Source organism: Scylla paramamosain, chromosome 16 (genome assembly GCF_035594125.1).
Source record: "Scylla paramamosain isolate STU-SP2022 chromosome 16, ASM3559412v1, whole genome shotgun sequence".
NCBI lineage: Eukaryota > Metazoa > Arthropoda > Malacostraca > Decapoda > Portunidae > Scylla > Scylla paramamosain.
The window spans coordinates 2,306,789-2,332,500 of record NC_087166.1 but is presented as its reverse complement, the minus strand read 5'-3'; the positions used below and the strand labels follow the sequence as shown (position 1 = coordinate 2,332,500).

The 25,712-nt window shown below is 42.2% G+C and overlaps 1 protein-coding gene across 5 annotated transcripts in view; it reads right to left on the bottom strand.

Moving 5' to 3' along the window:
* LOC135107889 (uncharacterized) overlaps positions 1 to 25,105 on the bottom strand; it is a 99,998-nt gene extending 74,893 nt beyond the window's left edge. For 2 of the 5 annotated variants that reach the window (XM_064018252.1, XM_064018253.1), the window contains exons 1-2: positions 21,551 to 21,766; positions 7,247 to 7,324 (exon numbers count right to left, since the gene is read on the bottom strand). In XM_064018252.1, coding sequence (XP_063874322.1) covers positions 7,247 to 7,324; positions 21,551 to 21,691 — 219 coding nt within the window. In that variant the 5' untranslated portion in view covers positions 21,692 to 21,766. Of the gene's footprint in view, positions 1 to 7,246; positions 7,325 to 10,650; positions 10,818 to 21,550; positions 21,767 to 25,043 lie in introns of those variants that run through there. The other 3 variants (XR_010272035.1, XR_010272036.1, XM_064018254.1) reach the window with 3 other exon arrangements.
* Between the last annotated feature and the right edge of the window lie 607 nt (positions 25,106 to 25,712).

The following is a 25,712-nucleotide window of genomic DNA, read 5'->3' as shown; positions in this document are numbered from 1 at the left end:
CTCCCCCTACTCAATCATCAACAGCCTCTTTGCTTCAGCCGAGAGCAACGGGCTCATGCAACCTTTTCCATTGATCTCTGCTGGCCGCTCGTCTGTTCCAGGCTACTCCAGTAATAACATCTGATCTACCTAATTTTCCGTCTCAAACTATACTCTCTTAGAATTTGTACGAATGAAATAATGACGCAGGAAAACTAGTAAGGAAACCAATACTGAACAATATTGACCTCGCTTGAGAACGCACCTCAGTGGGCCTTTTATATATATATATATATATATATATATATATATATATATATATATATATATATATATATATATATATATATATATATATATATATATATATATATATATATATATATATATATAATTTTTTTTCCTCGGCCTGTGCCCCTCCTACATAAAAAAAAAAAAGAGAAGCTTATTTTCAGAGAAAAAATACTAGAGCTCATCTTCAGCTTACAGAATGTATTTCAGCAATACATATTACATTGAAAGATTGTGTTCCATAAAAAAAAAAAAAAATGAATGCAAGAGAACACCTGATTTTTTCATGTATTTACTCCTGATTCTTATTGGGAGCTGCACGTTGAGCGGCATTTTTTTTTCCTTTGTTTTTTCCTTGGCCGGTTTCCTTGAGATAAAAAAAAAAAAAACTGTTCTTTTTATCTTCGGTCTTCGTTACTTCATTTGCATATGGAAAAAAGGGTTGACATGCCCACCAGCAAGACTTAGCACATTGTGTTTCCAGAATATGTAAGCAGTGACTAGCACTGCGTCAGGGAGGCCTCTTACTGTTTCTCTCTTATGTTGACGGTCGTCTTTCACAGGTGTCAATAAATAGAAAATAACAAAAGTAAGAGTGTTTCCCACGTGTCCTGATATACGACAATTCTTACTCTACTGTAGTCCCTAGAACACTTTATCCATAATTAAGTCCAACTAATAAAAATCAATGTCAATCTTCTTCCTGCACAACACAACTATTTGTCTCGAAACATTTTCCTCTAACCTCTTCACATACCTCCCTCACTCCCTCCTTTCTTCTTCCTCGAGACACAGCCTATACAATTCCCGATTCCTCCCCTCGCCAAGCCTCCTTGATATTCCTCATCACAACACTCCCTCTATCTCTTCCTCGCTCCACCAGTTCCCCTATTTTCTCCTCCCTCGTCCTCACCATTCTCTTTCCTATTCCCCTCACCTCCCCCTCGCCTTGCCAATTCCCTATTTCCTCTCGGCCGCGCCCTCCCCTCACCGCCCTACACTGTTTGGGTCCCTGCCGCTCTAGGCCTACGGGACCATAAATCACTGACCCCCGTCGCTCCCCCTCTCGGCCTCCCTGGCATTTAATCAATGCATCCATGACAAGGCGACACAGCTTCGCCTCGACTGCAATTTTTATTGGTTCACTCACCCTTCACTGCCGGAGAGGGGAGAGGAGGGAAGTGAGGGTGGATGTGGGGGAGGAGGAGACCAGGGTGAGGGATATGTGAGGAGTGAGGGGGATGGGGGTTGGGGGGATGCAGGGCATGAGGGAGTGGGGGGTTAATGTAGGGGTTGAGGGAAGAAGTTAGGCAGGATGTCTGCTCAAGTGAAGGCTTTTAATTGTGTGTGTGTGTGTGTGTGTGTGTGTGTGTGTGTGTGTGTGTGTGTGTGTGTGTGTGTGTGTGTGTGTGTGTGTGTGTGTGTGTGTGTGTTGAAATACAGTGCACCTGTAGTACGAAGACGTTTATGGCGATCAACGAGGCAAAAAAAAAAAAAAAAAGATAGATATGTTTATTTTTTTTTCGGATTAATCAATGGCGACTACCAGGATGACCACGTAACTCAAGACGAAGCGAAAAAAGAAATACATTAAACAAAAGAAACAAAAGCAACGCAAATTACTATTCTCATTTTCTTTCAGCAGTCACACACACACACACACACACACACACACACACACACCATAAGAGTTTACCAGACACTTGTAGCAGGACGTAAGATATATGTAATTTACAATATGATAAACAACAGAAAAACTCTTCTAGAGATATTTTATACAGTCTAAAGGATGCATCAGAGGAAGGGGGAGGGGGCAAGGTGTAAGTGGGAGTGACAGGGCGGTGGAGGGACAGATGGGGAAGAGGGGGTTAAGAGCAGGGCAGCGGTAGGCCTCCCAATCATAGTGATGAGGCCTGAAAAATGGGTTATATTTATCGTCATTACAATTCTACTCTTGTCAGAAGGCAAACACAGGTGAGTGTCTCCTCCAAGTCCCTCTCCCTCTCTCCCCCAAATGCCCTGCCAATGACCTCTCCCCTTCTTACTCCCTCGCCATGTCCCTCCTCTCCCTTATAACCGCCTCTCCCCTCCTTTCGTCGTTACAAACTCTTCCTTTATTCCTTTAGAATCTCTCATTCCCCAGATCCCTTCACCCAAACAGTCCTCTCAGGTCCCCTCAAGCAGCTGAGACCTCACGCCCTCCTCTCCCTTTGAGACTTTCCCCCACAGTTCAAGTCCGACTGAGAGATTGGTGAGGGAGATAATCAGTATGGTTACAAAAATAATTCTGCATTATATATATGATCCGTGTAGATTTTTCTTCTTCGCAGTAATCTCAGTTCATTATAAGATGGCTCCTCAAAGGTGACTAAATAATAATTTCAAGTGCATTTAATATATAAACGCAAAATGTTTTACGTCAGGAGTTCAGAGAAATATCTTAAACCATATATTTATATTTTTTTCAATATTTTTTTTAGATCGATGACTCCCATAAAAAATCAATATAAAAAATATTTGATCCTGAAACAAAGAAACATACTTTATAACACACACACACACACACACACACACACACTGCAAGGTGTGTGGCAGCAGCGTCACGGGTCTGTGTGCGGCTCAATTAAGGTGCAGGTGATCGCCCACCCGGTGTCCGCCGCCCGCCAGACGCTGATAAACCTGTGTCGCTGTATTAATTATGATTTTCTTTATTGCAAGCCTGCTAATGCTGCCTTTCCCTGCTGGTGCCTTTCTCTCCTCTCCCTGCTAATGCCCCCTTCCTCCTGCGAATTCCTCACCTCTTTTACTTTGCAGGTACACCCGTACATGCTCATCTCCTTCCTTCCCACCTTCAGTAGTAGTCGCCTTCTTTTCCATTTTATTTCTCCAAGTGCCTGTCTTCTTGTTAACTCTTCTTTCCTTCCCTCCAATAAGGATCCCAACCAACTTTTAACCCTTCCTCTTCACCTCCACTCTTAAAATCTCTTACTTTATGTTAATTAATGTATCTTATCGTATGCAACGCTGTAAAGACCGGTATGCTTGCAGGTGCTTGTCCTCCCTGTATGTAGTGACACTTCATCCTCTTCACTCTATGATCCATCTCTGTCTGCTTCAGTAGCGTTCTTTCGTTACTCTGTATTCCCTTCCATGCACGCTCTTCTCACTTTTTCTTACCTACCTACTTCCTCAATAGATGACCCTACCTTCACGTGATGCTCAATTTTTCTGCCCTCCCCAGCTTTCTTCCTTCTTTGCCTTCACAGTTTTCTTTACTTGAACGTCCTGTCAACATTTCATTGTATTCTTCTAATCTACCAACCTTTCCCCTTCCCTCCTTCATTACCCATTCTCTCTAGATTTTCAATGCCTTTCTCTCCTTTACCTTATATATAAAATCACTTCCGTTCATTAATATCACTGTCAAACACGAACAATTTTACATACAAAAACTCGCAATATTGTGATACCGATTTGTCAATTTATTTCGTAGTACAAGTATCCTTTATTAAATCTCTCTCTCTCTCTCTCTCTCTCTCTCTCTCTCTCTCTCTCTCTCTCTCTCTCTCTCTCTCTCTCTCTCTCTCTCTCTCGTCTCAGGAGATAAATACAGGCGAGAAAACGCTGAAAGGAGGAAATTACTTATACTGAAAGGATCCGACTCGATATTAAGCCAAGGACCATTGCGATCCAAGTGCACTCCACCGTGGTTAAAAAAGCATCATGATTTCAATGACAAGGGAACGATGGATGGCGCCATTTGCATAAAGACCCCACCAATTAATCTCGTCGGTAAGGTCTGCCATTGTTAAGTACTGTTGCCGCCGCCGACCCCCTTCAGGAATTGATTACCTTAAGTCTTTCCTCTGCCCGTGCCGAAGTTAGCCTTAGGGTGCAGGAGCAGGAGGAGGAGGAGTAGGAGGAGGAGGAGGAGGCATGGTGGTGATGGAGGAGGAAGACAAGAAGGAACACAACAATTCACTAACACAAAGAGGATGTTGACCCACAAGGCTACTTGCTTTAGTCCACTGCCTACTGTTGCATATATTACAATACTGGAGAAACAAAATATAAGTAAATAAATAAATAAATAAATAAAATGAGTATTGGTACAGAAGAAGACATGGGACAGTGATATGAAATATTCCAGATTTGTTATTCATCTACCAACCTTTACCATCATCAGTATGTATGTATGCATGTATGTATGTATGCATGTATGTATGTACGAATGTATGAATGTATACATGCATGTTGGTACTATTGTATATCAATACATATACATATGCTCCTGCTGCTGCTTTATGTATGGATACAAGCTGTTGCTGCTACTGCTAGTGATGCATATTCTGTCGTAATGGGAGTGCAAAGGGAGGAAGAGAGGAAGATGAAAAGAGGAATAACAGTAGTGCAGGTGGTGATGAGTAAGAGAAAGGGGTGAGCAGTAAAAAATAAGGAAGAGTAAGAGGAAAATGCGCAAACAATAACAGAATAAAAGGGAGAATAGTAATAAAAACACTCAATTAAAGAAAGGCTGTGGATGTAGCAATCTATGAATAGAGATAAGACAGAAAGTGAGACGGGTAAGAGAATTACGTTGAACTATTGTGAAGATAAAGAAGTAGCTGCAAAGGAAAAGGGTTATCATACTACGAGAGGAAACAAATTATTAAAAACAAATATCAACATAGGTTAGATAAAAATCCTTAGTAAAGAATGAAGAAATAACATCTATTCAGAATGAAAATAACAAAATCTGAAGCTCTACTAAAGAAAACTGAATTTCAAAAGTGGCAGAGAAGAAAAATGAGAACGAATGTTTAAGATATTAAAATATGGAAAGATACATACGGTTAATATGAAGGAAATAAAGCAGTCATGGAAAAAGAGAGATGTATGCGGAAAAGAGAGAAACTAAAAAAGAGGAGGAGGAGGAGGTGGTGGTGGTGGTAGTAGCGATGGTGTTGGTGGTATTGGAGAAGTAGAAAAAAAGTAAATCACACGAAAAAAGGACAGGAATAGGATGGAAGCGAAAACAAAGGTGGCGACGACGACGATGAAAAAGAGGAAGAAAAAGAAGAACAAGAAGAACAAGAACAAGGAGGAGAAGGAGGAGGAGGAAGAGGAGGCAAAAGAAGAAGGAAGAGGAGGCTGAAGAAGCAGAGAAAGGAGGAGGAGGCAGAAGAAGCAGAAGAAGAAGGAGGAGGAGGAGGAGGCAGATGAGGTAGAGGAAGAGGAAGGAGGAGGAGGAGGAGGAGGCAGAAGAGGCAGAGGAAGAGGAAGAGGAAGAGGAAGAGGAAGGAGGAGGAGGAGGAGGAGGAGGAGGAGGAGGAGGAGGAGGAGGAGGAGGAGGAGGCAGAAGAAGCAGAGGCAGAAAAATCAAAGGCAAAAGAAGAAAGAAAAAGAAAAAAAGAAAAAAAAAAAGAAAAAAAGACAAAAAAGAAAAGAAAAAGAAAAGAAGAAGAAGAAGAAGAAGAAGAAGAAGCAGAAGAAGCAGAAGCAGGAGGAGATCAACAAGATAAGAAAAGGAAAACGGAAGAGGGACTTATGATTATACAAGAGAAAAATATAAAAAAGGGAAGTACGAGAATAGAGAAATGGGAGGGAGAGGAAAGCAAGAGAAAATAAAATAAGAAAAGTAATAACAGGAGATAATGACCAAGAAAAGGAACACAAGACAAACGAAGAAGAGAAGGAAGAAAATAAAGAACAAGGGGATGAAAAGAGGATGATATCATTAGTAGTGCGGAATGATTAAGTGTGTCTTTTTTCTCATATAAGAATATCGTGTCTTGACAAAATATAAAGATTCATATACGTAGCCCTCGCAACATTATATCTGAGAGAACACAGCTGAAAAAAAAAATAATAATAATACGGCTGATGTTGCTGCTGATGCTAGTAGTAATAGAACACAAAGTTAGAAAAAAAAATTACAAAAATTAATTCCGATGCTGCTGCTGCTATTACTAGTACTACTACTTCTACTACTACTACTACTACTACTACTATTACTACTAATTCCACTGCTGGTAAATACCATTCCCACCTTTATTACTGGTACTAATACTATGACTATAACTACTACAATTACTATTAATATTGATACTACAACTATTTTCACTACTACTATCACCACCACCAACCTTACTACACCCATTATCAATTCTACTACAAATGGCATTACTGCTGCTACTACTACTACTACTGCTGATATTGATAATAATTACTACTACTACTACTACTACTTCTATTATTACTACTACTAATAATAGTAATATTGATAATAATAATAATACACCACCACCACTACCATCAAGAACAACAACAACAACAACAACAGGTACAGTCCCGGGATGAACACACAGGTGAAAGGACTCACTATTACTATTAGGCTCGCAATACCTATGATGAAAGAGGAACAATTACAACCACTGGCTGACTAAAAAAAAAGAACACCTGATCACAATATTTCCATAACTCAGACACGATATCAAACGCTTTGTAAACACCCGAAATCAACAGGTAAATTGTTCTGGGCCAATTACAGTGCCAGTGCCGAAAAATATGGCAACGCTGTGAAGAAGCCCCGCCCCTTGGTTGCCGGCCGCGTTCCCTGATAGGCTGAGCAGATCATTAATCATGAGGCTGACCCAGGCGCCACTAGGAGGGCCGAGCCAAAAATTCCCGCCTCACATCATCAGCGGTGTTGCCACGGCGTTCCCTCGCGCTGTATTGCAGGTAATTTTTAGGATCGCCTTCCGATGCATGCACGGAAAATTCCTCTATGGCGCTGTGTCATGGCGGCGACAGTCCCGAAATCGAGTTTATGTTACGTTAACTCTGCGTCGGGAACCTTTGTGTTTTGGGTTTGATTAATGGGGTTTATGTTATTAATATTTCTTATATTTTTCGCTGCCTGACTACTGCCTGGAATTTCACCACCATCATTTGAGTTAAAACGCTTCATACTCACACGTAACGAAGTATTCTTTTGCTGGTCAAGACAACATCCTGTGCCGCGAGGTTCACTTGGGTCAGTGCCTATGTATTCCTGCAACAGAAAAATAAATAAATTTACCGCAAGAGAAAAAAAAAAAAGAGAAAATTGTAATACGGTGATGAATTAATACTTTACAAAACCTGGCGCTCACTGTATTTGTTTGTAGTGTGTTCTAACACCACCACAGGCCGCGCCCACCCGCCTCCCTCACGGCGCCGAAGCCGAAACCAGCATTTTTCGGATGTTTTTGAGAGCAATAAATAAGTTGGCTGGAAGAGTAAAGACGAGTTGAGAAATCGTGTGTTTCCTCCGCGTGGAAGTTTTATTTCCTGAGACGCGGGATAAAAATGACTTGTCTGAAAACCGGAATTATGTTTTAGGTCCGTCAGGTTTTAAGGATAAAACGACTCGACCCAAGAATCTCCAATAGCGGTTTGTTTTTCCTCGGTTTGTTTCCCGCTTTGTGCGTTACTTCGTTGCTTGTTTTTGTTGATGCTACAGCGTGGCGCTTCACCACTCGTGTTTGTGAAGGGAGACACTCACTCATATAGGAAGGGGATGTACCGTTCTGTTATGTATTTGTTTTCCTCTTCTTATTTGGTGTTGTGTTTTATTTCCTTACTATCTGTCTGTCTCCTTATATATGTCTACCTACTTATCTGTGTCTGTCTGTCTGTCTGTATTTGTTCATCTCTCTCTCTCTCTCTCTCTCTCTCTCTCTCTCTCTCTCTCTCTCTCTCTCTCTCTCGTCTTCATTTACTTTTACTATATTCAGAAATCTCCGTTATGATCACATCCGCATCAGAGAGGATTTGCCATGTCAACAGCATCAGTACACGCTTCTTAAGGCCCACAACGCTCACACCTCTACACCCTCATACCATAACCAGTTCTCCTCAGGCGCTTGGTATCCAGTACACTTACAACATGGCCAGCTCTTTTTCAGACCCTCAGCATCCCATACGCTCTCATAAAAGTTTAGGTGCACCTCTGCTAGCTCGTGTAATAGACTCAGTGAACCGATTTTTTTTTTATGGTTTTGTGCGTCATGAGTTTTTATGACCGAGTTATTAAATGTTGTCTAATATCAAGGAGAAAACTAATTTAGGGAAGTATATCGGGTTAGTTATGAAAAATCTGTAAGGTAGGAATGTAATGAAAATGAAGGATAAAAAATGGTGAAAAAAGTAGGAAAAAACTATATCCATTTTGTGGACTTAAAACTTTCATCACTTTAAACGGTAATAAAAAGAAAAAAAAAAAAAAAAGGACGAAGTCATCGATACATGGAAAAAAAAATTGCACATGAAAAAAGAAAAGAAAAAATGAAAAAAAAAGAAGTCATCAATACATAGAATAAACTTGCACAAGAAAAAGAAAATTGAAAAAATATTACTTTTAAAATTACTGGAGAGACATTAATTCACCGACTGAATCATCTGAATGTGTACACATGCAATATTTCCTCATTTACTAAATAGCTACCATGAATTTATTTTCCCTAACAACTAATCCTAATTTCGAATCGTGTGGGGAACGGCACAAAAAATAAATAAATACATGCAATAATTCAAAATCCTGCTATATAATTTTCCCACTTAAAGAAGACTAACTTCCATAAACACAGATATACCACAATGTCATCGAAGTACAAGGCTATAACAGAGTCAGTAAGCAGCTGAGGGCGAGAGGGAGGCGAAGGCTTAGCGAGATGGAGCAGCGAGGGGCAGGACCAACGGCACTCATTCCCTGCACTCCGTCTTGGTCCCCGAGAAACAAGTCCTCCCGGGGAACATATTCGTCTTATTGAATTTCTAGTATTGAGGAGACGCGAGAAATATGCGTGGACATCTATCGTGGCGGGCGTGACGGTGGTGGCGGGTCGCTGCCGGGTCGGAGAGAGAACCGAGCCGCAAGGAATTTCCGTGAACTTCTCCGCCACTCTCCTTGCCTTGCTCACGGGGCGGCCGAGGCGTGGCTGTGGCTGTGGTGGTGGTGGTAATACAGGTTAGGAAGGATGATGGCATTGTGTTGGGTGTGAGACGCCTAATTGAGGGATATTTTGTTGTTTGTTGTGTTTGTGGGAGTTTGAGGTGTGGAGGCGCTTCAGTGGGTCGTCTATGCGTATTTGTGTGGTGGAGAACGGTACTTTTTAATTTTTCTAATCATAAATCCTGGTGATCATGAACATCTACTGAGATCAATTAAAAAAAATAGCATAACGGTGAATCCGTTTTCATATTCCTTTTAAACGTCTACATTAAACATCACCACTAGCCTGACACGGGCAAGCAAAGTGATCGCAATACCCGCCTCGTAAAGTCACCCAAGCATCTACGTAAAATAAATCATGTATAGCAATATGAACGTAAGAATTAATAACGATACGGTCTTATCACGAGATATCTGGCCGAAAATTAGCATATCAGTAACACAAGCGCTATATAATTCATAGTTATCACCAGCAAATAAATTCATGTAAACGATCGAGATAAAAAATAATGCAAGAATGTTAGTAAGCATTTGGAAATATTGAGTATTTGACTTGATATATTACAATGTCACAACCTCTCGGGCGGAAAATATATTAAGTTAATGAATCATGGCAGCAGTGTGCGACTCACACGTGGTAGGGAAGATACGGTGACTCCCAGACAGCAAGGAGCACCAACAAGTAGCACCTCTTGACGCATCCTCGCCTCTCATGGCCGTCTACCAAATCTCCCCTTCATACTGCTGCTTATACCTCGCTTATTAATAGGCAGTAAGCACACCCGTCACTTAAATGATACGATACCATCCCTTCTTATTAATACATTTGTTTTGTTCGCTATTTATATTCACCACCACCGTCACCTGAGCTAACAATATGGAAAGAGTTCCGCCTTCCTTTAATTGTCAATGCAACGAGTGTGACGGCATGGCGGGTGTCGGGTGCAGTGTTACGGATGTTGGGTGTGGCGCGACGAAGACTGAGCACTAGCCAAAGAGACGGATTTGTTTGCGACGGCAGGGGGACGCAGTGTGACGGAAGCATAGCACGCTAGACTCTTAAGATGGAAAATGGGGACTAGACAGTGTGACGTGGAGGAAGACCAGGTGTGTGACGGGAGACAAAGTGTGTGTGTGTGTGTGTGTGTGTGTGTGTGTGACAAGGAGTTGCTGTGACAGGAGGAGGAAGATGTCTGACAGGGATGGAAGTGGAATGTGACGTCGGGCAAGGCGGTATGTGACGAGGGGAATGAGCCTACGACTGACAAGCCGTGACGATGGACGCGGAAATCGACGGTAACTTTAGCAAGGAACACACAACAGCTGAGCCTGAGGGTGCAAAGCGTATAGTAATACCTTGGACAAAAATTACGGTAGGAACAGACCTTTGCCTTTGAATACGCTAAATACCTTGCTAAAATTCTTGATCCTGGTCCAGCTGGGGAGTGCTACCGGGGAGAGTCCTTGGAATGCTCTGTACGCGTCGGAGATCCGCGGCTTCTGGCAGCGACTAAGTGCATTGACTTAATTGGTACAGCGAGAAATTCGAGACACCGCAAACCTGTATCGAAACACTGACGTCAGACACTAATTTTACCCTGGGTAGTGTGTGTGTGTGTGTGTGTGTATGTGTGTGTGTGCATATGCTAAGCACGAATAGTTACTATCTGTGCATTAGATGAGTGCAAGGTGAGTAATTGTTTCGAGTAGAAAACGAGCTAATCTCAGAAGCACCACTTCCCTCGTTAGTACACACACACACACACACACACACACACACCAACCTGGGCAACGGTCGTTAGCGGCAGGAGGAATGATCTGCTAGAACGATTTATGGCGCGTTTTTCCCTATTAATAACTTAATTTGGGAGAGTGCCTTCCAGGGCCAGGGGCACTCAAACATTCCGGCCAGACTCTTAGTACCGTTCGCTGCTCGCCTGAACGATATCCAAAACTTTTTTTTTTTTTCTTTTTTATACGGATAGAATTCCCACTAATATCCCATTAAGAGGTATGCATTATTTACTTCGCGGAACAAACATAAATGTAATGCTGAGTATAGAAATAATAGCTGATTGTTTATTTTCTTTATTACTTTCCAGAATCATCAGTCCAATTTTGTTTGAAACTGTGCATGGTTTTCGCAAAATAATAAAATACCCTTGTGTAAAATCTTGGTAAAAGTAAGACAGAACGAACATGAATTTCTCGGCATGAATAAAAGCCACAACATACATACTTTCACCTGTGCAGTAGCAAAGACAAAAAACAGAATTAGCAGGCAAGAAGCACCTGAGGCATGTGGCAGCACTTGTACTCAAATGAACGACACTATCTCCGCGATCGTCCAGCACAGCGAGCAGCAGGAACGAATTTAGCGGCACACGGCAATCTGAGCTCCGGCCGTCCTATCTGTATGCCGCAGCGGCCTCTCTGAATTATATAACATACACATATATGGCGGACGGAGTGGAGCGAAAAGGTCACCGCGATTAAGTCACTCCTCCGCGGCGATCAATAGTTCCGCCGCAGCCTACCAGCACAGGTGACAACAGGAGGAGCTCAGGTGTGTTAAAAGGCCTAAGGAAGGGCTTAGAAAGGCTCAAATGAAGGAAAATATCATAGCGCGAGTCGCAGGAGGCCTCACCACCATTTTGGATTTTCCCGTTTTCTCTAGTCCCAGGCAGGAGGTGTGCGCCGCTCGTATCCCTCCTCCTCCTGTTCCTCTACCTCCCTCCCGTCCCTCGCTCTCTCCTCTCCGTCCCGCTGTCCCCTCCCGACCCCAAGCCTCGTCCGCTCAGCTGTTCCTCCCTCCCAGCCGCGGTTCATCCAGCCCTGCCAGCGCTCCGCTCACTCAAACCCACGTTACAGAACACCTCACCAGCCGCCCTCTTTACATACGCCCCTGTGCCATGCATATTATAATGCACACATTGTCATTCATGCAATATATATATATATATATATATATATATATATATATATATATATATATATATATATATATATATATATATATATATATATATATATATATATATATATATATATATATATATATATATATATATATATATATATATCTATCTGAATGACAACTCTCTCTCTCTCTCTCTCTCTCTCTCTCTCTCTCTCTCTCTCTCTCTCTCTCTCTCTCTCTCTCTCTCTCCAGCATCTTATATCTTAAGGATTGTATTCACTGCATTCCCTGCAAACCCAATGATGATTTACAGTTTTCTTAGCGTGGGTAATAAAAACAACGGCCTACTATTGAGTTATTACATTTCTACCTCTCATGTCGTGAGCTTTTACTAATATTTTTAATTAGCTGTTAAAATTAGTGATAGTGATAGTGTGTGTGTGTGTGTGTGTGTTAACCCTTGGTTCGTGGCGACAAAATCCTAGGAATACAACCAGTTCATACTGAAAGTAAGAATATCATTATACACTAATCCAGCTATAGCTACTCATAGTTCGACTTGTATATATGCACGATGCTTTGCAGTCGATTCATCCTCTATTTATTTATCTAGGGGTACACGACGCAGCCCAATCTAGCAATGGCCGCTAAAGAACGTCATGGCTGCAGTTCGTGTACGGGTGCTCAGGTATACAAGTCCAATTTCTCGCAGTAATTTCGAAGTGAGTGGAGGCAACATAGTAATCAGAACTGCATCGCGTGACACAGGGACTGAGGTGCGGCAGCCAACTTCAGGAGGTAATGCAGTGGGAAAGGGGAGGGGAACGCGGCGAGAGGCACAGCTTATATTAGAATTATTACAATTATGAGTAGGATGGATGGCTCTCCTCGCCCTCTCCCTCATCAGCGTGGCTCGCCGGCTCTAAATAATGGGCTCCGGATCACTGGGATTATTTCTATCCTTGATGAAATAATTATCTTCCTTGTCCCCCTCGGCCTCCACTTCACGGAGGAGGAGGAGGAGGAGGAGGAGGAGGAGGAGGAGGAGGAGGAGGAGGAGGAGGAGGAGGAGGAGGAGGAAGAGGAGGAGTTGCAGAAGATGGGGACTGCAGGAGGAGGAGCTAGTGGAGAAGGAACTGAGGGAGGAAATAGCGAAGATGAAACCTGTATTTTTTTTTTTTTTTTTGAGAAACACGCTGACAGTAGTGGTGGAGCGGTTTTCATATACATGTAAAAGTGGGTGGAAGGAGGGCTACATGAAGCTTAAAATAAAATAAAACAAAATAAATAAATCAATAAAAAGAAGGCCCCTTTATTGCCATTCCTCTATTTCAATGAGACTCAAGGTACGTACAAACTTTTTGCAATGACCTTCCTACTTTTCTTTTCGAAGTATAGAATTAAATAGCAATGCACAGGTGGCACTACCGGTTATTGATGGCAGAGTGACCTATAAATCCAAGTCTAATCTATAGCAAGCACACGTGATTACAATCTAACTCTAGTGGAGAACATAAATTACATGAGGTAATGAAGTATATCAGTCCATCTGTCATTGCTTCTCCCACAACTGCCGCCTCCCCTTACTAGCTCGAGTCCTGGCCACCTAGCTCAGCTCCGCAGTTCTGAGAGCACCAAACACCCCTCCCTGAGCAATCGAGTCTTCCCCTCTACTTCATCCACAAGGAAAAGACAAAAATACCCTGGGCAGGGCGCCAGGTCGTGTCTGCACCTGCATCCACACAGAGGATATAAATTTTGTGCTACGCCCGTTCCTTGCTGCGTGGACTCCTGCTTCATTTACCGCCACATATTTTCTTTTTGTTTGGGTAATGAGTGAACATATTATTGAAACCTTTCTTCTTGAATAATCGAACGTCATTCACTAAAATTTATTAGTCTTTCGATATTTTTAGACCTTATTATGCTGTTATTTTCGTAGTTATAATGGACGAATTGATTTTTATGAATGCAAACAGCCACCCTTAACATTCTATTATTATTAATTACTGTTGGCTCAAAATAGTTTCAGTACTTAGCCATTAAGTGGCTATCAATGGCACAAAGTGAGGACACAAATACAAACAGGAAGAAAAGGAGGGCGATGACGATGAGTAGCATGTTAAGGATAGATGTGCTGGGACGACAGTGCAGTGGCGCTTATTTATCTAATTATTATTTTTTTTTTATAACTACACACACACACACACACACACACACACACAATATATATATATATATATATATATATATATATATATATATATATATATATATATATATATATATATATATATATATATATATATATATAGACGGCTCCCTATTTGATGAAGCAGCCTTCCTACCATTAATTTAATTTTAGCTAAACCGACATGTCAACTCAAGGCATCATAACAGGTAAATAACATAGGCCAGGAGTCGTGAAGTGTCAACTAAGCCACACCTTTCTTAACCCCGCTCCATGTTCGCCTTTCCATCCCCACTCCCTCCTTGTTTCTACGTTTCTCATACCCCCTCCCTATCACCTCCATCTATACCACTACTATTACCACTATTCTCCACCCATCCTCCACTTCCATTCCTCCCCCATCTCCTCTCTTCACATTCCTCATTTCTTCCTTCTCCTCCTACTACTACAACAGTTTATACCATATATACCACTACTATTACCACTACTCTCCACCCATCCTCCACTTTCATTCCTCCCTGATCTCCTCTCTTCCCATTCCTCATTTCTTCCTTCTCTTCCTCCTACTACTACAACAGTCTACACAATCTTATTCTGAAGCACACCTGGAAATACCTGGAAAACGCTGGAAAATCAGGGTAATACTGACGAACAGACGCGGGCAGGGAGGAGGGAAGGTTTCTGTCTGGGTCCTGATGTTTTCGTGGTGAGCGCTCCGAACGAGGCTGCAAAATGTACTTTACTTAAGCCTACTTTGGAGATTTTGGGTTTATTTGGCTATTTTCGTGATTAATTCTGGCTTTTCTTCACGTCTGAGTATGAAAACATACGGAGGTTTAACTAAATATTGATGTACAGGGAAGGAGGGAGACAGAAGAATGTCCTTCACGGCCCTTATTTTTACGTACCAACGGCAGAAGAAAGACGCCCAGACTGCACTGCACTATATAATATTCTAACCTGCCATATACTTCAACTAACACACTGAACATTGACGGAGACAGACTGGAATGGGAGAATGTCCCGGGTCTCTGTACTCTTATGACGTCATTGATGAAGTCACTCCTCTATTTACGTTACGTTAATCCATTTTGAAAATGACCGTTCGAAAAAACGGAGCTAGACTGGAATGCTTTATATATTCTGACTTGCCATATACTTTAAAAAAATACCTGCAATATAAAAACATTTCTAGCATGACTAATAATAAAGAAAAATCCAGAAGACAATCTGTAATTTTTACGAACGGGGCCACAAAAGACTTATAATATCGAGAAGAAAAACACAGCCAGACTAGATTATGCTACATATTCTGAAGGTCGGAGGGGCTTGGCGGGGCTCAGCGGGGCTGGGCAGGTTGAGACGCCAAGGATACCGTGGTGTGGTGGTGTGATGTAGTGTGGTATGGTATGGTATGGTATGGTGTGGTGTGTGGTGTGGTGGTGTAGTGTTAACACTACACTTCCACAAGCTTAACTGCCCTGTGTGTGTGTGTGTGTGTGTGTGTGCGTGCGTGGTCCCGATCAGAGACGAGTCACAAAGCTGTATAATTGGTGTTTAATTCTTAAACTGCCACTTGGAGTGCGTGTGTGTGTGTGTGTGTGTGTGTGTGTGTGTGTGTGTGTGTGTGTGTGTGTGTGTGTGTGTGTGTGTGTGTGTGTGTGTGTGTGCTATAATGTCTTGAATGTGCAGGTTAAAAGAGAGAGAGAGAGAGAGAGAGAGAGAGAGAGAGAGAGAGAGAGAGAGAGAGAGAGAGAGAGAGACTTATGATACACGTCAGAGGCAGCTCTAGCCAATGACAGCTGCCATGAAAAAGAATGAAAGATGTCACTTTTGTTAGAAATACAGGTAGAAAAGCTGCAGGGATCCGTCTGTAAATATATACAAGTATATATAGATAGCTAGGTAGGTAGATGGAAAGATGATAGATTGATAAATTGACTGTGAAATAGAAACATGGAAAGCTGAAGGATCAGTAACATTCTACGAGTCTGACAAATAAATACAATTATGTTTTGTATCTGATAAACTGATTCTACAGCATAATCAAAATACACAGAATTAATATCGAACGCGTTGTACAGCTTCACAAGGAGGTATCATCTAAGAGCTTCTAAAAGACCTGGGGGTGAGGAAAGTGTGATGAAGTTCCTTTTTTTCTATATGGAATATATTTCATACCAGCATCTACTTCAATAAAAAGTGTATCTGTATCTAACCAAACCGTTTATCAATATCCATCGTCTGGATATTCGTCATTTTTTCCTACTCCATTTTCCGCCTTTCACTGCGAGGCTTACGTCACACACGTGGGAGCGATGACGTGGCAGTTGTGACGAAACTGTGACGTCATCAATGCCAAGTTCTCATAACTCAGAGAAAATGGCCGCCAGTGGACACTTTAACTGCCCATTAATGCCTTGCTGAAATGTGACTGGTCGGGAGGAAGCGCGCACCATACTAACAGAGAGAAAACTCACTGACGCAACAATTTTACCACTCTCCCTCCATCACGCAGCTCAAGTCCTTGCGGCTACACACCTGAACGTGAACATCAAATCTTACCCAACCTCACTACACAAACCTAAGTCCAAAAATCACGAGGAAAGTCACCAGAAAACTAAAAACACTACACCTACAAGATCTCAGCCGAGCGAGAAGCCCCGCCTGCTTCTCCTGCCTCGCGCCTTGACGGGTCACGCTCGATCTCCTTTACGAGTTCTTCCTCTCATAAAGATGTCTAGCGGTTTTGTTGCGTCCGTGTTAACCCCTTGTTACCAGGGTATTTGGGGGTGCTGCCGCGCCATAAATTGCTGAGTTTGGGTAGCCGGGCCCCGTCGAAAAGGTGGCGGGCCGGTTAATTTGTGTTTTATTGCTGACGGAAGAGGACCAGCCAGTGAAAAGTGATGGTTTTTACTCCTCGGGGAAAACTGTGTATTACATAACGCTCTTCTGCTGCCGAGTGGTGTATTTGACCTTGTGGCGATGGGCAGAGGGGGGAGAAAAGGAGGAGGAGAGAGAGGAGAAAAGAAAAGAAAAGAGGAAAATAATGTTTTTAAAAAAATGGAATAAGAGATGCTGTAATTCTATTACACTGTGTGGAGAAAGAAAGGAAGAAGAGGATGGATTAAAAATTAATGCATATTTTAAAGTCGTTTAGGAAATCCAGTGCCAAGAGAACGAATAAAGTTTAACTAGATAAAGAAAATGCATGAAAAAATTAGAACTTTATTATATTTTGTAATAAAAAACGAATGCAGGAATTAATAAAACCTGTATACTAACCTCTCTCTCTCTCTCTCTCTCTCTCTCTCTCTCTCTCTCTCTCTCTCTCTCTCTCGTAACCGCCAAGTCACCTCCTGCCCTCTGTCGCTCCACGCACACCACACTCCCTTCCACATCAACACGCGAGTCACCCTGCCAAGTGAATCAGAGCCTCCGTGACAAATTATATTAAGACGCTAAGCTGCTTGAGGAGCCGCCGAGAGAGTATCATATTACAGTAAACACAACGCCGCAATTAAACATGGGGTAAAACAGCTCATTTACTCCCACGTTGGGCCATTCAGAGCCCATAACACTAAGGGTTATGGCGCCGTAAAGATACAGGGTGGCGCATAAACTCTTGCTACCCCTCTCTCTCTCTCTCTCTCTCTCTCTCTCTCTCTCTCTCTCTCTCTCTCTCTCTCTCATGCATACAGTTAACTCGTTATCCCATTACATTTTTGCCGATCACAGCTTATTTAATTAACCCTTTTCTTCCTCCCTCCCTCCTTCTCTCCCTCTTCCTCCTCTCTCTCTCCCTCCCCTCGTAACTTTTACTCTTCCTGACTGACTGTTCCTCCTCCCCACTCTCGCTCCCTCATTACGCCTCACCCCTTCCCATTCATTGCCCACACCTCGCTCACTGAGGAAGGGAGGCAGGCGGATGAAAACTCTATTTTTTTACGAGTTACACAAAATACAAGCCAAGTTTTGATAGCATACTGAACTTTAACATTCGAGTGCCACTATGCTTATTACTTTCATTATTACCTGATATCCATCTTAATATTTGATTGATACTTTGTTTGATGCGATGAGTGAAGCTTGGTGTTGCTGTTAGTTTTGTTTGATAATTCCAAAGTTATCTACGCAGTCAATGATTAGTTTATTTGGTGCTGTCTGTGTGGCCTGATATATTCCATGATCGGTTGGTTAATATGTAATACTCTTGATTTCAATTACCTTGCCTCATCCTGTAGTTTCTCATTGAGTCACGGGCGGACACCTGACTCTGGGAATACTGCCATCAGCTGAATGTAATGACGTCATCACTCTGCCTTTCCCCCCAAACCCTTCCCTTCATCTGTCCCTGAATCGCTCGCTTCCTACACAACCCTTTACCAGTCCTCTCACTCCAGGGTTTTACTGAATATATCATACTTGTTCATTATACATCACAGTCATTCACCTGTGCATCACTCACCATGCTCTCACATCAATTACACTACTTAATTTCACCATAATTTCACTGTGGTAGTTCCCTCTCATAATTCAGTACAAGTCTTAATACAAATAACCACAATTAAGTCCAAAAACACATCCAAGAGCGAGAAACTAAAAGAGCGAGTTAATGGGTGGCTAAAATGAGAAATAAACAGAAATAAAACAAAATAACATATGAATCACTTTTTTCGCGCAAGCAAGTGAGCTGGGTGGCCCACGTCGCGCCCCGGAGCTCAAAGTGGTGGTAAACAATGGGCGAAATGGCGATAAACACTTAAATATGGCAATTTGGGAGGCGCAGGGGTGCAACGGGGTAATTTTATCGGTAGTTAAGCTGGTGGGGAGGAGCTTAACGAGGCCAGCGTGAGGCAGGGAACCAAGGGGAGCCGCCAGTTATCGCCTCATTAGATAAATTGGTTGAAATGAATGGAATGGTAATTGGCGATGATGTGTCGTGAGAAGGTTGTGTTTTCATTTTGCGGCGAGAGCGGAGGAAGGAGCGAGCGCGGGGTTAAAAGTGCTCGTGTTTGCTCTCTATCTGTCTTGTTGCGCCTGTGTGTGTGTCAGTCCGTTGGGAAGTCAGTCAGTCAGTCAGTGAGGTAGTAAGTTAATTGGTCTGTTTGTGTGATTTGCTTTCTTTCTCCTCCGTTCCTGACTATGTTAGTAGCTTCTTTAATTTCTTTTGTAAGTACGTCATCAGTTTTTGCACCTTCTTGTAAAAATCGTGACGTTTTATTATTACTTTTTAATCCATCTCCCTGCATTTTTTTTATATAGTCAATAATTACTTGCCCTCTCTCTCTCTCTCTCTCTCTCTCTCTCTCTCTCTCTCTCTCTCTCTCTCTCTCTCTCTCTCTCCTATGCTACTTACTTTCCCTCACCCTTTTAACCTCACCGCGTTTTCGTGTCTGCGCGCCTTTCGGGAAACATAAATTTCCGCCTGATTATGGATACAACTGCACAAGAAACAATAACAATAATTCAAAATAGTGAAGCTAAACGAGCCATTATATACAAGATAGATACAGGTGATGGATGGCGAGGTGAGCTTACCGAGTCAAAGGTGAGCGGAAAGACGTATGAGGTCAAGTGTCTAACAGAGAGACAGAGAGAGAAAAAAAAAAGAAAAAAATAGTAAAGCACGTGCAAAATAAGGGGACGATAAAAGGAGGGAATAAAAGGAGGAGGAGAAGGAGGAGGAGGAGGGGGGAAGAGGAGGGGGATAAAAACGAAGGAAAAAAATATGAGTGACAGTCAGAATGTAAAAGGATACAGAGGAAAGGAAATGAATAAACGAAATAAAGAAGAAAGGATATATTGAAAAAAAAGGAAAGTGGAAGAGGAAAAGGGTGCAAAGTATGATGATAAAAGGAAAGAAGAAGAAATGTGTAGGAAAGGAAGCAAATAAGAGCAAACGAGAGATAAACGAAAGAAGAGGAAGAGGATGGCAAGGGAGGAATGTGAAGCACAATTCCCAGATGAAAGAACAAGAAAGGAGGAACACTGAGAAGGAAGAAAAGGGAGGAGGAAGAGGAGAAGAAAGGGAAGGAAGAGAAAGAAACGGAAGGAGAAGGTGAAAGGTGCAAGGGAAGGAATGTAAGTCTCCAGATGGCCTTATACAATCACCTCCTGTCCTCTTGATGATTTACTCCAACATCCCCTTAAACAGCAAGAAGAAGCCATAAACACAGCCTTAGGCACCGCAATTCCGTGACCCCAGCACCCACTACCACCTCCCCATCACACCTGCCTCGTGACTAAGGTGTCCAGGTGAGGGGTCAAGTGTGTCTAGGTATTTGGTGCACACCTACGTCACCTGAAGGAGATTTATGGCATGTTATGGTGAGTGGGGGAGTGGGGCAGTGGGAGTGGGGGTGAGGGAGTGGCTAAACGGCAAAATTTGGTTGTTTGAAGTTTTTTTTTTTTCTCACTGAGGTAATAAAAAAATAAGGAAATGCTATAACTATTACAAGTACTAATTTTACTACTATTACTCTACTACTATTACTACTACAATCACTACAACTACAACTACTACTACTACTTCAACTACTACTACAGCCACTACTACTACTACTACTACTACTACTAATAATAATAATAATAATAATAATGATAATAATAATAATAATAATAATAATAATAATAATAATAATAATAATAACCGTATCATCGATAATAAAAATAGAAACGAACAGCAATAATAACGCATGAAAACACATTTGCTTTTATTACTAATTATATATTTGCTCTCTTTACAGCAATAATTTACCTTCCTCACACGTCACGAAAGAAGTCAGCAAAATTAATTATATTATTATAAAAACAATTTATAACGTCTGAATGTTATTAATGTCTTCACAAACGTGCAACTAATTCCCCCTTCCCTAATTGAAAACATACCACTAAGAACTTACAAAACTATATTGATCATAGAAAACTTGTGTTCTCGAAATTAGTCACGCAACCTTCCTTAATTCCCCATGCTACTCATTACAACCTACAATTATCATCCAAATATAGCTGCATCTGTAACTGTAATTATCACCTGCAAATACACACGTATGGCGAGGACGAGCAGAGAAAAATGTGTGCGATTATTTGTGTGTGCGTGTGTGTGGCTCGTCCGTCACGCGACTGAGAAATCGATTTATTCACTCTCCTTTTACGGTGTGGAAAGACTCACGGTGGCTCGGCGAAGCACCCAAGCAACACTGCGATAAACACGAACAGTCCTGCCCATTACATGCACCTCGGAGCAGAAACAACACCCGCGGAACACCCAGGCAAGCCACCCCGAGAGGCTCCACCGCGGGACACAGACCATCACGACGACACTTCATTACGCTCAACACCTCGGCACTCACGGACTTGACCCTCAGTCGGGTGAGTCATTCATCATTCTATTTGTAATCACTAATCATTTTCCTTCTGTGTTGGTGAGAGTAATAAACGTGGGAGCTGCGTGTCCGGGGACGATCATTTGTGTTGGCGCGGCGTGCGGACATAACGATTAGGCCCAAGTTATCACGTGTGGATGTCGCGAAGGCCACGTCACCGCGAACAATGTGCTTCGTGGAGGAATGACAGAGGTACAAAATTGATAGCTTAACCCCTTGACTGTTAATGGTACATGTAATTTTATTTTCAGCAACCCTAGGCAATTTTACTCACCAAAAATTAAACTACAAATTCTAAAAAGCTTCACTAGATATTCGGTGACACCTTTTGCTGTGAGTGTAGTCTTTCAAAATCTCATCTTAACTTATACAAGGTTACAATATCAAGCTGGGAAGAAGCTAAAAAAAAAGAGAACAAAATAAATCTAAACTATTTATTACCCAAACATGAAGGTAGAAAGAGTTGTTTTTATCGTTCCACTGTTTGTCACAGAACTCCCAAAGAGCTGCTTCAAAATAATCAGCTTCGAGTCATTAGTTTTAATCACCTTACTCATTTCGTGTTCATTTGTCTCAGATAACTATGAGTGGGTATATGGTGCCTGCCTGCCTGCCCTCACTTTCAAGCGCTGCAGTAGTCGAGTGACTGGGCGACACGCAAGTGGTCACTGCTGTCTGGTGCGCTACGAATTACACGTTACTTCGTCCCATGCAAAAAAAAAAAAAAAAAAAAAAAAAAAAAAAAAAAAAAAAAAAAAAAAATGAATGAATAAAAAAATACGAAACTATAATAAATAATAAATAAACAAATATAATAAAAATAAACAGTAAATAAATAAAAAGTTAAATAAACAAAAAAGCCAATAAATAAGTTAAAATAAACATATAAAACGTGCTTCAAGAATATTTTTGCTATAGTCACTTCACTACAGCCAAGTGAAGATTACCTGCTCTCTCTAATTTATTACAAAGTCATTTCAAACACAAAAGTAAAAAAAAAATTCACATTCGCTTATACTTTAACCATAAAATTGCAGCAGAATACAAAACAAACTGTCTCCAAACCATTACAGAACGCCCCATTCAAAATCACAAGCTTACAATCTAAAAACGCAAGAGAGAGAGAGAGAGAGAGAGAGAGAGAGAGAGAGAGAGAGAGAGAGAGAGAGAGAAACGGTACTACAACCAGCCATATTTACATAGACAGCAAAAGTATCTCAGCATCTCATTGCCTCGCTTTCATAAACTCTCACTTTGCATCCCATCACATTCCCTTTCTTCATCCTCTCCCTGCAGCCATCACGAGCAAGACTGATCGGGCGGTGGACAGGGAGGCCCTCCGTCAGCTCCTCCACCGCCTGTCACCAAGTAAACATACGATTATGATGATGGAGAAGCCGTGAAGAGGGTGACAGCAAGGTTTGTGTGGCATTAAGAAGTCGTAAGTGAGCACCAGATAAACACGAGGGGAAGGAGAGGGACGGAGGAGGCGCGGGTGGGACGGAATGGAGATGGAAGAGTAGAAGAGGTGAGAAGTCAGTATAAAAACAAGTGGAGAAGAAGGGAAGGAGTGAGACAGGGAAGGGAAGGTGGGTAAAACTGTGATGATAAGAGTGGATAAGTTAGCGTGGATAATATTTCTATATTCTAAACTTCTTAAGCGTTTTTTTTTTTTATGTCCCGGATGATAAATATTTTTCATTTTGTTGGATGGCACAAAGAGAATGGATGGAAAGCGGAGGTCAGAATTCAAGAAGGGGCAGCACTGGTTAAAGAGTTGCCATCGCCTTTCCTCTTGACGTTCCACCTTGATTGCTTGCGAGTTTTGCTCAGCACAGATCGATTACTCACTACTTTACGCATTGATTATACTCCGCGTCCAATACCAAGGTGATTGATCAGTTCATAAACGAAAAAATTGTTAACTAAAACCCACTCAGTCCAAGAATTTATGGTAATGGAAGGCAGATGCAGCCGCTTATGTACCCGAGCTAAATGAGGCCATCCACAAGACGTCAATACGATATAAACTATTCATCATAGGACTTACTAATTTTGAGCTCTATGCTAAAAATAAAGAAAATATTAGGGAAATTAATTCCAGAACACTAGATTATGATACACGATACTGAAACACAGCCACACACATACACACACACACACACACACACACACACACACACACACACACTAATGCACACATACATATATACATACACGTACACCAGTCGTTGCCCTCCCTGCTAGACTCCGTAAAATAAATGGCAAACTTCACTGACCGTGTTGTATAAGGAAGTTGCTCCCTCCACCGTCTTCCTTCCACTGACTACTAAGATATACAAGCCTCCATCTCCCTTGGTGTTGTCTCTCCCTCTTCCTTACCTTCCTCCCTCCCTCCCCATGTCCTGTGCCTCTCTCTCTCTCTGCTTTTTATGGCACCGAAGGAATTCACCTTTAATTTATGGAATACATAGTGTCACTCCTCGGCCTGGTTCTCAGAGCAAAATCGCCCTCCACCCACACCCTGGTTGCGGTCTGCCTCTGTCCCTCCCAGCCGTCAAGCTGTCAAAATTTCAAACTGTTGGAATTGGCGCCCACCCTGCGGTCACGCGATTTGTTATGCACGGAGGGGAAAGAAAGTAGAAAGGCAGTGCTGCGAAGAAAGGCAAGGACGACGAAAAGCAGAAAAATGTTGAAAAAGGAACACAACATGGGTAATGTATAAAAGGACTTAATGAAGTTACAATTAAGAGACAGTGCAGTAAGAATGTTAAAAAAAATCAGCTCAGGATTAAGGATGTCGATACTTTTTTTCACGTTTGACGAATCCCACCACCTTTGCCTTTACAAATCACAACAGCCGTAAATGAAAAGCTCGGATGTGTATCGCACCAACGAAGATAAACATCAAAGGGAATAATAAAAACGACACCACTGGCCGTGACCACACCAAGGCTCCCCTCCCTCCATCTCTCCACCTCTCCAGCCTCGAGGAGCTCCGGGAGGGGCCGATTAGGACGAGGGAAGACGAGGGACTACCATTAAAAATAATCTAAACCGCATTCCTGGAATTGATAAATATACCACATCGCAAAGACACCGTTTAAAGCCGTCTTGGGAGCCCACAACGATGATATATACATCAGATAACAAAATGCAAGTGTAGTTGGATGGATGTGTGTGTGTGTAGGTACATGTGCAAATGTTTAGATAGGCCATTTGTAACTCTTAAAGCATGATATACGAGCCACTTATGAACCAAGAGTCTACTGACATTACCTGGCTGTGTCTCGTGGGCCGCGCCGCGCCTGTGCGCACGCCCGCAAGCATCGGCCGCCAGTCACGCCTGGAATTCAAGAGAGGTTCGTTGAGCCTTCAGAAAACCGTCATGATGTAGAAAGACAGGGATATATATTACGCCATGTAAACAAAAACAACTTGCAAGGAAGCAAGCGGAGTGAAATTGTACAAGGGAACAAATTACGAGACTACGAATAGTTAATGATACAGTTCTGGCATAACAGTAGATAGGTTACTATTATCAGTAGTGTGTGTGTGTGTGTGTGTGTGTGTGTGTGTGTGTAAACAAACCAACAGATCAACATTATTGTCTTCCCCAAAGGAAAAACAAAATTTTTAAAAATTTCTTCGTTGAATCCTCTTCTTCCTCCTCCTCCTCCTCCTCCTCCTCCTCCTCCTAATCTCCACCCAAGGACCAGGAGGTCTGTTGCTGTTTGCTTAACCCATGTAACCTATGCAGTCCTCCTCCTCCTCCTCCTCCTCCTCCTACTGTTCACTTCGTCCCTCTGCCCCGGGTAAGTAACCTGAGGCCTCCTTCGCTTCTCGTGGTCGCCGCGGCGCCCCGGATCATCAAATAGCAATTAAGGGTCCCGTGTAGTAGGTGCAAAAGAGGTCCTCGGGTCGCCCTGCCCCACCACGCCAATCTTA